General features: G+C 37.1%; 1 protein-coding gene across 2 annotated transcripts in view; it reads right to left on the bottom strand.

Annotated features, from left to right (window-relative positions):
* The window catches only part of LOC127845213 (protein arginine N-methyltransferase 7-like), a 28,059-nt gene extending 15,290 nt beyond the window's left edge, over positions 1 to 12,769 (bottom strand). The window contains exons 1-10 of one of the 2 annotated variants that reach the window (XM_052376007.1): positions 12,599 to 12,769; positions 12,009 to 12,122; positions 11,453 to 11,489; positions 10,811 to 10,960; positions 9,479 to 9,587; positions 8,295 to 8,401; positions 6,354 to 6,580; positions 5,232 to 5,415; positions 1,329 to 1,459; positions 487 to 613 (exon numbers count right to left, since the gene is read on the bottom strand). In XM_052376007.1, coding sequence (XP_052231967.1) covers positions 487 to 613; positions 1,329 to 1,459; positions 5,232 to 5,415; positions 6,354 to 6,580; positions 8,295 to 8,401; positions 9,479 to 9,587; positions 10,811 to 10,960; positions 11,453 to 11,489; positions 12,009 to 12,109 — 1,173 coding nt within the window. In that variant the 5' untranslated portion in view covers positions 12,110 to 12,122; positions 12,599 to 12,769. The remainder of the gene's footprint in view (positions 1 to 486; positions 614 to 1,328; positions 1,460 to 5,231; positions 5,416 to 6,353; positions 6,581 to 8,294; positions 8,402 to 9,478; positions 9,588 to 10,810; positions 10,961 to 11,452; positions 11,490 to 12,008; positions 12,123 to 12,598) is intronic. The other variant, XM_052376006.1, reaches the window with a different exon arrangement.
* Positions 12,770 to 12,975: the final 206 nt, after the last annotated feature.

Below are 12,975 nucleotides of genomic sequence, written 5' to 3'. Positions count from 1 at the left end.
GTGACACTTATCAGTTCTAATGAAATCAAATGACAATGATTTCATCCAAGAGTTTTAATTTTATAAGACACACAATTTTGTATTATGTTATGTTTGAAATTATTTTGGGGAAAAGTGGAAAATATTAACTCACTTTATGCTTGGTTCAAAACATACTGTACTTATTCTACAGCCACTACATAATATGGTGTGTCGAGAAAGTAAATGATTTATCATAACAAAATCATTATGATTTGCCTGATTTCAATTCTTTTTAATTGGGGGAATGTCCCTTAGAAATGATTTCTGAAAAGTTTTAAATGTTGGGGCTTTTTATTGAATTATCTACGGACTGGGAAACTAAAAACACTTCATTATTAGCAGTAATTGTACTTGTTTAGGATCATTCAGTAAAGACTTAATTTTGAATATTAATAAGATACTTTGGCAGGTCTCTTATTTTCTCTCAAGGCAGATAAAGACTATGAAAGACCAAACACCACATACCTGTTTGAGTATCCTGGTGTATGTGTCACGCCGTGCAGGGTCACTAAGCATGCCCATTCTGGACCGGCTATAAGCGATGTGAGCACCACATGTGCAGATAGGCCTATCATCTAGACAACCACCTTGCCTACAAACATTTGAGCCTCGTTCTGGGTAAACTGTGCTTAAAACATGTGCGTAAAGTGTCGTCTCAGATTAGCATGTGCACTTTGCACACTTGCCTAAAGCCTGAATCCAAGAACTAACCCTTTTTGTACTTTTGACTTAAGTGACAAAAACCACCCTGTGCATTGAGTAATTCTTAATTTAAAAAGTGGAATAACTGTACCATTTTTAACATATGAGAATACAAATAGAACAAGAACATTTTGTATTCCTTTTGCCACATCAAAGTACTGGTAATACTAACAAGTGTTGCTTTTGCCACATCACAGTACTGGTAATACTTACAAGTGTCACTTTTGCAAAATCAAAGTACTGGTAATACTTACAAGTGTCGCTTTTGCCACATCAAAGTACTGGTAATACTTACAAGTGTCACTTTTGCCACATCAAAGTACTGGTTATACTTACAGGTGTCCCATTTCCACATCAAAGTACTGGTTATACTTAGAAGTGTCCTTTTTGCCAAATCAAAGTACTGGTAATACTTACAAGTGGCTCCTTTGCCACATCAAAGTACTGGTAATACTTACAAGTTTCCCTTTTGCCACATCAAAGTACCGGTAATACTTACAAATGTCCCTTTTCACATCGAAGTACAGTAATACTAACAAGTGTCCCCTTTGCCACATTAAACCAATACTTATTGGTTTCCTTTTGCAGATCAAGCCAATACTTACAAGTGCCCTTTTGCCACATCAAACCAAAGGCTGTACTCGTCATGTTTACTGATCACATTGATGGTCTCCCCTTTCTCAACTGTAAGCTGACTGTACGGGTAGTAGATTGCCTGCATCCAGTGGTCCCGCCACTGAATCATGAAAAGTGAAAATCATGAACTGGTTTTTTTAGTTGGTTATATGAACAATTGTTCATGGAACACTGGGCTTAATGCGTCACACTGTCTTATCAGGGACAACACTTTCTGTTCTAATGGAATTTGTTGGTTATAGGTAGTCCCTGCTTAACAAAAACCCAGTTAAAGTAAAAGTGTCATCCCTGATTAGCCTGTCCAGTCTAATCTAAGGCTAATCTGGGACAACACTTTACGCACATGCATTAAGCCCAGTTTTTCCCAGAACGAGTCTCATATAAAGGTTAACCATCCCACCCAAGATGAAGATGAAGTATCATTCTCATGTAAGAGTGTCTAATTCAAAACTCTATGTAACATTTTGACGTGTAGCATGTCTTAAAATATGGACACATTTTCAAACTAGAGCTTTGTCACAGACGTGACATATACCCCCACATGCTGCATTGACACAGAATATTTTGCATGCTGTCTTCACAAAACAAGAGAAGCTAATTCATTGCGATTTTAAGTATTATTATGCCATTATCATTTATGGCCATTTTGACCTTTGAACTCTTGAATTCTTTCGCATGACACGCCGCCCAATGACTGTGAAGAAAATTAATGTACAGAGTCATTTTAAAATCTCACAATGAATGACATAGTTATGGCCCTGACAAGCTCAGTTATGGCCGTTTTTTACATTCGAACTCCAAGTGTGACCTTGACCTTGGAGATATCGACGTTATTTTTTTGCATGACTCACCATCCAATGATGGTGAACAAATATGCCAAATAATTTTAAAATCTCACAATGAACAACATAGTTATGGCCGAACAAGCTCATTTATGGACATTTTTTACCTTTGAACTCAAAGTGTGACCATGACCTTGAAGATATCAACATAATTCTTTCGCATGACACACCTTTTAATGATGGTGAACAAATGTGCCAAATGATCTTAAATTCTCACAATGAACGACATAGTTATGGCCCTGACAAGCTCATTTATGGAATTTTTTACCTTGACCTTGGAGATATCGACGTAATTCTTTAACATGACACACCATTTAATGATGGTGAACTAATGTACCGAGTAATTTTAAAATCTCACAATGAATGACATAGTGATGGCCTGGACAAGAATATTTATGGCCATTTTTGACCTTTGAACTAAGTGTGACCTTACCGTTGCAGATATCGACTTTTTTTTTAACATGACACACAGTCCAATGATGGTGAACACATGTGCCAAAATTTTTTAAAGTCTCACAAAAAATTACAAAGTTATGGCCTGGACAAGCTTTTGAACTTTGAACTCCAAGTGTGACCTTAACCTTCGAGATATTGACATACTTCATTCGCATGACACACCGTCCTATGATGGTAAACAAATGTACCACGTCATTTTAATATCTAACGATAAATGACATAGTTATGGTCAGTACAACTTTTGGGTTAAAACGCACTAGGTGCCCCTGTGACCTAGTTTTTGACCCAGCATGACCCATACTCAAACTTGACCAAGACATCATCTAGTTACAACTTCTGACCAAGTTTGGTGAAGATCTGGTGGAATTTTTTGGGACAGACAGACCGACTGACAGACCGACAAAGTGACTCCTATATAGCCTCCATTACCAATGGTAATGGGGGTATAATTACAGTAATAAATACAATTAGCTGATGGGTTTCATTTTATAAAGTGAAACAGTGTTTTGAGTTAGAATAATATCCTTCTAACTTTCCCAAAACGAGTTAGCTTTATGAAACAAGAGGACCAAGATGGCCCAAGTTTGCTCACCTGAGAGAGAGTCGGTTTATTCAATCTTTACCAAATGTCAAACTTGACCTAGATATTGTCCAGACAAACATCCTGGTCAAGTTTCATCATTATTTCATCTGCGAGTCATGATCAATGTACCTATGAAGTTTCATGATCCTAGGCGTAAGCATTCTTTAGTTATCATCCGGAAACAATCTCTATAGGCATGGGGTCATATTTATGAATTACTGCATTATAAAATAATGTTCATTTTATATAGGCAGGCTTTTCCCCAGGAGGTTTTGGCACAATGGGTCCGCAGACAGTATATTAAAAATCTATTTTGCAGAGGAGCTGGTTTTTCTGGTCATGTCTTAATGTTTATAATTTAATATTATAAACTATGACTTAAATGAAATAAATATGAGTAATAAGAAATAAAAAGATAACAAAAATGTCTTTAAATAGCTCTAAAGTAATGTAGATTTTCATTTAGAACATAACAAGAGATGTGTTCGTCAGAAACACAATGCCCCCTACTGCGCCGCTTTGAAATAAAATTTCTATTTATCATCTGGCAGGTATAGAAATCATCTCCCTTTAAAGCTTATTACTTCCCTTTGATTTTGTCCAATCCAACCAGGGGGGTTGGGGGTCTGTAGACGGTCAGAATGACCAAGTCAGACATCACTGACAACCAAGGCCTGTGGTTTATCAAAGAGATCATAACCAGAGTTCATCATGTACCTATAGGGAAGTGGACAACGACAACGAGCGAGGCATGGTATTGTAATGCGCATGGGGGGGGGGGGGTTAGAGGGTTAGGGTAAGGGCTAGGGGTCGGGTTTGGGTTAGCCTTAACCCAAACCTTAACCCTAACCCGACCCCTAACCCTAACCATACCCCAGGGTTATCTTTCCTATACAATGCCTCGCTAGTTGTAATTGTCCTCTTCCCGTACCTATCGACATAAGTCCAGAGGTATGTAATGAAACCTACCATTCACAAATTAGTACAGTAAAGAAATGATAATTATATCATTTAAAAAAAACCTTGACAAATCATTCATTTGAGTTATAAATAATCCAAATAAAAAATCTTTACAGTAACAGTGAAAAGAGGATAAATTCTTGGTAAGGAAATATATAATATGAGATTTATAATTATATAAATTACTTCCCTTGAAAATAATTGTCTCTAATAAATCTCTATTTTTAGTAGCAAATAATTAAAAGCCACTCTCTATTTTTAGTAGCAAATAATTAAAAGCCACTACCGTGACTTTAGATTCACCACTCAATGTGCCGCTCCATGAGATACACATGCATGCCAAATATCAAGTTGCTATGATCAATATTGAATAATTATCTCCCTTTAAAGCTTAATACTTCCCTTTGATTTGTATTTTTGACCTTAGACCTTGAAGGATGACCTTGACCTTTTACCACGATTTGTTTGTCAGAAACACAATGCCGCCTACTGCGCCACTTTGATTTATTAAAAAAAAATAAAAATTTGGCAGGTCAGATAATTATGTCCATTTAAAGCTTATTACTTCCCTTGGATTTGTTTTTTCGATCCCTAGACCTGGAAGGATGATGTTATCCTTGAAATTATACCACTCAAAATGTGCAGCTCCATGAGATACACATGCATGCCAAATATCAAGCTGCTATCTTCAATATTTAAAAAGTTATGGACAATGTTAAAGTTTTTTTCGAACGGACGAACAGACTGACATACTGACGGACAGTTCAACTGCTATATGCCACCCTACAGGGGGCATAAAAATTTATTTTTTTAAATCTACATGTAAAATGGCCCCCCACCCCACACCGCATCAACTCCCTTCCGTGCTGCCTTGTCGCAGTTCCTAGCCAAAATCCTGGGGAAATGCCTGATATGACATATATAATATTTATCAATTGTACACTGAATGGTAAAAATACATCTGAAAATTCAAGCATACCCAATTTGGATGCCAGTTTATAATCAACCCCCCCCCCCCCCCCAATGTGTACCTGCATGTTATGTGGGGTTGGATGGGCCCAATGCGGCGCACAGCTCAGAGTGATTTCCCCTTCAGGGTCCATCTCAAGGTCCCACCACATAAACACCGCGTCCACAGACCCAGACACGATCATCTCCACAGACGACTTGGTTGTTCGGTCCGCAAGTAGAGGTGATTGGCCCGTGAAGTCAAAACTGGTGATAGAATATAGAGCAGTATGGACTTCTGAATAACACGGTGATAGGTACAAGCATTTCTCACCTAGGTTATCCGGGTTTAATCCCCATTCCTGGCAGCATGTGGGTTCTGTAGGTAGTCACCATACCCGGAAGGTGGAGTTTTCTCCAGGTACTCCTATTTCCCCCCAAAACCAAGGACCATTCCAAAATTGAAAAACATCTTTCAGTAACATCAAAATAGCTGGAAATTACAGGTAAAATTCAATGTTCCTCCCAACTTTTGTGAGTATAGCAAGTTAATCAGGTAAGAGTGCTTGACCACACTCCGGTTCCACAAATAATGCAGCCATATGCATAGAGGTACCTTATAAACTTCAAAATACACACACACATGTCTATTACTGATCAGAGAAATATCACGACATCATCAATATACAGGTGCAGACAAAATATGTAAAACCCCGTGGTAAAAAACAGAGCTTTATTTCAACACAGTGAAACACATACAAAGTAATATTGTTATCTGATTAATTTCCTTGACTTCTTATGTTTTCTCATGTTTCATATATTTATAATGTGTCTCTCATAATTAAACACAATAACAGATACACATTGGCTAACTTAATACTTGGTAAATGCTAAAATAGGATAAGTGTATTGCGTGGCACAATAAAACTTAAAGAGAAAATCCCAATAGTTTGAATATCATATTTCAACAGCCTTTGTGAATGAACTTATCATTATTCACTTGAATTTTTTATCTTTAATAATTTCTGATTAAACTTATCTTTATATGTATTCATTTGATTTTTTTTTATCTTTAATCCTTTCAAAATAAACTTATATGCGTTTATATAACTTATATATATTTTAATTAATTTCCAAACAACCTTATTGTAATTCATTTCTGAATATAAACCTTCATTAGATGTGTACTAGTATTGTGTACATACCTGAAAACCTTGAAAGGCTCAGAGAGTTTTGTAAACTTGTCTTCTGGGAGCTGGTCCAGCTGTAAGTCATGCAGACTAGGGGCCCCTCCACATCGCAGGATACCAGGGGGTGTTCTCAAGTCCAGCGGCCCGCTGAAGTCTGTGATCTGATTCCAACGTCTCACCAGCTCTGAACTCACAAGCTGGATAAAGACTGTGCCCCTAGAAGGGACCACTATACAGCCCTCCTGTAATATGGTGAAAACTGATAGGGGGCTTTCATTATTTATTGAAAATTGGAAGTTTAAAGTAGAGGTTTAAAGAACTTTTGATAACAAGACTTACATAACTTTTGAAAACTGTAAGTTTGAAATATGGTTTTCATTAACTGAGCCTCGTTCTGGGAAAACAGAGCTTAATTCATGTTGGTAAAGTCTCATCCCAGAATAGCCTGGGAAGACAGAGCTTAATTCATGTTGGTTAAGTCTCATCCCAGAATAGCCTGGGAAAACAGAGCTTTATTCATGTTGGTAAAGTCTCATCCCAGAATAGCCTGGGAAAACAGAGTTTAATTCATGTTTGTAAAGTCTCATCCCAGAATAGCCTGGGAAAACAGAGCTTAATTCATGTTGGTAAAGTCTCATCCCAGAATAGCCTGGGAAGACAGAGCTTAATTCATGTTGGTAAAGTCTCATCCCAGAATAGCCTGGGAAAACAGAGCTTAATTCATGTTGGTAAAGTCTCATCCCACAATAGCCTGGGAAGACAGAGCTTAATTCATGTTGGTAAAGTCTCATCCCAGAATAGCCTGGGAAAACAGAGCTTAATTCATGTTGGTAAAGTCTCATCCCAGAATAGCCTGGGAAAACAGAGCTTAATTCATGTTGGTAAAGTCTCATCCCAGAATAGCCTGGGAAAACAGAGCTTAATTCATGTTGGTAAAGTCTCATCCCAGAATAGCCTGGGAAAACAGAGCTTAATTCATGTTGGTAAAGTCTCATCCCAGAATAGCCTGGGAAAACAGAGCTTAATTCATGTTGGTAAAGTCTCATCCCAGAATAGCCTGGGATAACAGAGCTTAATTCATGTTGGTAAAGTCTCATCCCAGAATAGCCTGGGAAAACAGAGCTTAATTCATGTTGGTAAAGTCTCATCCCAGAATAGCCTGGGAAGTCTTAATTCATGTTGGTAAAGTCTCATCCCAGAATAGCCTGGGAAAACACAGCTTAATTCATGTTGGTAAAGTCTCATCCCAGAATAGCCTGGGAAAACAGAGCTTAATTCATGTTGGTAAAGTCTCATCCCAGAATAGCCTGGGAAGACAAAGCTTAATTCATGTTGGTAAAGTCTCATCCCAGAATAGCCTGAGAAGTCTTAATTCATGTTGGTAAAGTCTCATCCCAGAATAGCCTGGGAAAACAGAGCTTAATTCATGTTGGTAAAGTCTCACCCCAGAATAGCCTGGGAAAACAGAGCTTAATTCATGTTGGTAAAGTCTCATCCCAGAATAGCCTGGGATAACAGAGCTTAATTCATGTTGGTAAAGTCTCATCCCAGAATAGCCTGGGAAGTCCGAACAGACTAATCAGGGACAACACAATATGCTTTTTATGGATTTCTTTTTTAAGGAGGTCTCTTCTAAACACAAACCCAGTGACGGGGGACTGTTTTGTCTGTGATAAGCCTCAGTGGACTACACAAACCCAGTGACGGGGGACTGTTTTGTCTGTGATAAGCCTCAGTGGACTACAGTGACGGGGGACTGTTTTGTCTGTGATAAGCCTCAGTGGACTACACCACCATTATAATATCTAATAATACATACATTCTTGTTTTGAAATTATGAGAATGTTTTTGCCAAACGGTTTACAATTCCCTTTTATCAAATCAATGGCACTGGTCAATGGTACATAACAAACTAACGAGGCTTGCTTGAAATCAGTAATGAAACCCACTACCTACCTCTAAAAGTTCATTATGAGCATGCGTAAATGTTGAGATGGCTCCTTCACCAATCAGCTCTGTGTCAAACACTTCAGTGACCAGGATGTTGGCGCGACAAGGCATATCTGTAAAAAGAAACAGCCAATTCGTGAAAATTTTTAACCTTTTACCTCTAAGTGTGAACTTGACTTTTAAGGTAGGGAGACCAAGTTTTATGATAATTGGGCAATAAATGTGGCCTCTGTTGTTCAGAAGCGTTACATTTCATCTGACCTTACTGACCTATTTTGATCGGAAGTGACTCAGTTTTAAACTCAACTGACTTGAATTGGGACAAATGTTCTGATCAAGTTTCATGAAAATCGGGAAATAAATATTGCCTTTTGTGAGAGTTAAAAAGCTTCCTCTTAAATTTGACCTTGCTACCTAGTTTTTGACCTCATGTTACCACTTTTTAAACTTGATTGAGATATAATTGGAACTTGTTTTCTGACCAAATTTCATGAGGATTAGGCACTTAATAAGGCGTTTAGAGCATTTACAAGCTCTTTCTTTAACTTGACCTAGTGACCTAGCTTTTGCCTCAATGTAAAATAGTTTTGAACTGTGTCAATATATCATTCGGACTTATGTTCAGACTAAGTTTTATGATTATGTCCAAATGTAAACAAACTAAAGTTTTTAAAAGAGGCTCCAAATTATAGTTATTTGTATCTCTATATGCATTAAACATACAGAGGGCTTAAAAAAGTTATCCATATAATCATGCAAATACTTTTTTTCTTATTATCACATATATAGAACAAGTTGTATCTACCAAAAGTACACTTTTTTCTACATTTCAGGTTTTTTATTTCCTGTTTAAGGCTTTTTAATGATTGAATGTGTTTTTTTTTAAATAACCATTAGAGTTAATGGATTGGTATATTACATAAATTGTAATGTGTTTACCACAATCACACAATCACTATCCAGACAGAATTTAAAAATGTTAGGTATGTAACACTCAATGTTTGTGAGGAGACACATTTAATGTTCATGATTCTGTGAGCTTGGGGGAATTTTTTTTTAAATGATAGAGTGACTGCTTTTTATAAGTGAATTTCCTGAAATATTGACTCTAAAGCAGATCCTGAAACATTTATCCTTCTTAAATTTGATAAAAGGTACAAAATACAGTACAAGAATATTAATGTACGTACCTGGTCCAATCTTAAGCTCTGTGGATCGTTTTGGGATGACGGTTATTTTGTCAGTGAAGCCATTCTCTGCAATAATTTTCTTGGCACACTCTGCCATGGGAGTAAAAGCCTGAGGAAATAAAAATGTTCAAGTTTAAGTTATGCACTATGTAGTAAATTTACTTGACACATTTATATTTATACCAATTTATTTATTATTACATTCTTAATTACAAAACTTTTTAAACTAAATACATAGAATTCAGTCCTTAGTATTTGTACAATGATGATGTGTTCCTGATTGTCCACACACAAAATTTGGCATATTATTAATAAACAACAAATAATCTCTCAAAACTTTGAATAACGTGAATAAAGGATTTCTGTGTCCCCATGTAACATGCACTTCTGGGCATGCATCTTAAATAATTGGACTTCACAAAACTCATTATGTAACATATTCACTACTACGGCTATCAAACTTAACAAATCAATAGGGTGTTCAATTTTACTGAACCTCCTTCAAACAATATCTCCATACCAGATTAATAGAAAGTGCATAATTACATATTGAACTATACTTATATCCATTTTTCATCATATTGTTTTACATACAGTCTTGTTTTTGGTTATTCTGGTCGCAATTTTGAGAATTGCATTTTTTGCCTTTTGTCTGGAGACAGCTATTACCTTACAAACCTATACAGTGTCTTCCCTACCTCTCAAGTGTGTACAGTGTCTGCCCTACCTCTCAAGTATGTACAGTGTCTGCCCTACCTCATAAGTGTGTACAGTGTCTGCCCTACATCACAAGTGTGTACAGTGTCTGCCCTACCTCACAAGTGTACAGTGTCTGCCCTACCTCACAAGTGTGTACAGTGTCTGCCCTACCTCATAAGTGTGTACAGTGTCTGCCCTACCTCACAAGTGTACAGTGTCTGCCCTACCTCATAAGTGTGTACAGTGTCTTCCCTACCTCACAAGCGTGCACAGTGTCTGCCCTACCTCATAAGTGTGTACAGTGTCTGCCCTACCTCATAAGCATGTACAGTGTCTTCCCTACCTCATAAGTGTGTACAGTGTCTGCCCTACCTCACAAGCGTGTACAGTGTCTGCCCTACCTCATAAGTGTGTACAGTGTCTGCCCTACCTCATAAGTGTGTAAAGTGTCTGCCCTACCTCACAAGTGTGTACAGTGTCTGCCCTACCTCACAAGTGTGTACAGTGTCTGCCCTACCTCACAAGTGTGTATAGTGTCTGCCCTACCTCATAAGTGTGTACAGTGTCTGCCCTACCTCACAAGTGTGTACAGTGTCTGCCCTACCTCACACACATGTACAGTGTCTGCCCTACCTCACAAGCATGTACAGTGTCTGCCCCAAGCCTCGCAGCCATCATTGACAGCAGACCAGTCCCAGTGCCAATGTCAAGGACGTGCACGGCTTGCCCTGCTTTGCGCTTCAGCTCTATAGCAACTTTCAAGCCTTCATAATACAAGCGATTCTGCAACATGTAAAAGAGCATTTGATTAACGTTACTATATTAGTTTAAATAATACATGATTCCTTCTTAACAATGTCTGTAATGAATAATCCTCATAAAACAAAATATTAGTTTGTATATAAACAATACTATTTCTAAATACTAATCTATATTCAAGTGAACTTAAATGTAAAGACTGTGACATAAATAAAACTTGTATATATGTGAGATTTTAAAAATTATATGAATAAACACATTAAAATGACATTTCATTGGTTGAATAAGGTACCTTTAGTTTAAATAATGATGTTTGCCATTAATTTAGAAGAACATAAATAAATTTTAATGAAGTTACAAATTTCCTATGCATGTATTTGGGACTTTTCGTTTGGTAATTCCTTCGTTTTTTTAATTGGTTAAAAAAGAGAACATTTGCTAGTTGATTTTACTGGTTCATGTTATATTTAAGGGAAATGAATCATTGGAGTATGAACAATGATATAAAGTCAATACCCTCTCTGTGTCATGCAGCATGTCAGCATAAGAGGACCTGCAAGAAATTGAGGAAAAGTGTAATACAAGATAATTATTAATCCATCTTTGTGAATAAATACTAAATGCTCTAACTAACCAAAATAATATAAGCAATAAACAAACAAATTTTAACTGCAAATAGTTTGTTTAGAATACTTTGAGCATACGCAGCAATTTTTTCATCAAATCAGGAAAAGTACCGGTACTGGTCCTATTGAGTACCGGTACTGGTCCTATTGAGTACCGGTACTGGTCCTATTGAGTACCGGTACTGGTCCTATTGAGAAAAAGTAGCACTTAAACCCCTCAAATTGGGAAAATTGGAGTCGTCAAATCCTCAAAATGGGAATTTCGCGTTGAGAAATTTGTAATTTTGGGTCTATTGAATTACTTGGTACATTATTGCACATATCCATTTAAATAATTACTTGCAGGCATGCCACACGGACCGTTTAATACTTAAGTAAAAAGAACAAAATCATCAACAACAGCAGCACAACTTTGGATTGAGACGAACAGAAATTGATCAACTTGCTTGGTTTGACACAGATTGGCAATCATCAACTTGCAGCAGCACAACTTTGGGTTGACACGAACAGATATTGATCTACTTGCTGTGCTTGGTTTGACACACATTGGCAATCATCAACTGCAGCAGCAACGTTGTGTTTCTTAGAGAGCATGCAAAGGGTAACATCCATATTATGCCATTCAAGTAAATTTAACGTGTTTATGAAGTTTATTCATTGCTCTCCACAATTTCATTATTTTGTCATGAACAACGTCTGTTTACGGATGCACACTGATCAGCTGTGGAGAACTGCTGTTGTGTTTAAGTAGGGGTGCATATAGACTGGTAGGGCCGCCACAACAAAAATTATCAAAGGCTTTGGGAGTCAGTTTGTATGGACTATGCTGGAAGTTGTTAACTGCGGCGTTTTCTGTAGTTATGTGAAGTATCTAGTCAATAGCGATCAATATTTTTATATCTGCGTTTTTTAAATGTGTTAAGAAAGGGAAAATGTTTTCATGTACACATTTATAACAAATGTATACAATTAATTGAAAATTATCCGAAAAATATTGTCCGAAATGCTATAAATGATGAAACTGGCTCGGACATACCTTGCAATTTCCTGTTTAAAATCGTATTCATCGTCTCTAAAATCCCACTCCATCTTTCCGGTTATTCGATTGATTCGTGAAACAAATGTGCTCATTGTTCTTATGTTTCTGCCAAAGCAGATTGGAAAAATCATGCAGACATGTGGGTGTAAACAAGAAGTGCAAAGGTCAGACGCTCTTTAAGGTTACATTACACTATAAAAGCCGAAGTACCCGTTCAGTTTGGATCAGCAGACTATTAATTGCATAAATCTATATTACGGAGATAACGGAAAAGTCGATGTATCGAAATGGGTAATAAAAGTTTTCAATTTTTAAATATCTGTTTATGTCACCGCGTTTTGACCGTTGTGAAACGTGCAGTTCCATGCAAAGTA

Source organism: Dreissena polymorpha, chromosome 9, assembly GCF_020536995.1.
Source record: "Dreissena polymorpha isolate Duluth1 chromosome 9, UMN_Dpol_1.0, whole genome shotgun sequence".
NCBI lineage: Eukaryota > Metazoa > Mollusca > Bivalvia > Myida > Dreissenidae > Dreissena > Dreissena polymorpha.
This window is presented reverse-complemented; position numbering and strand designations above follow the sequence as displayed.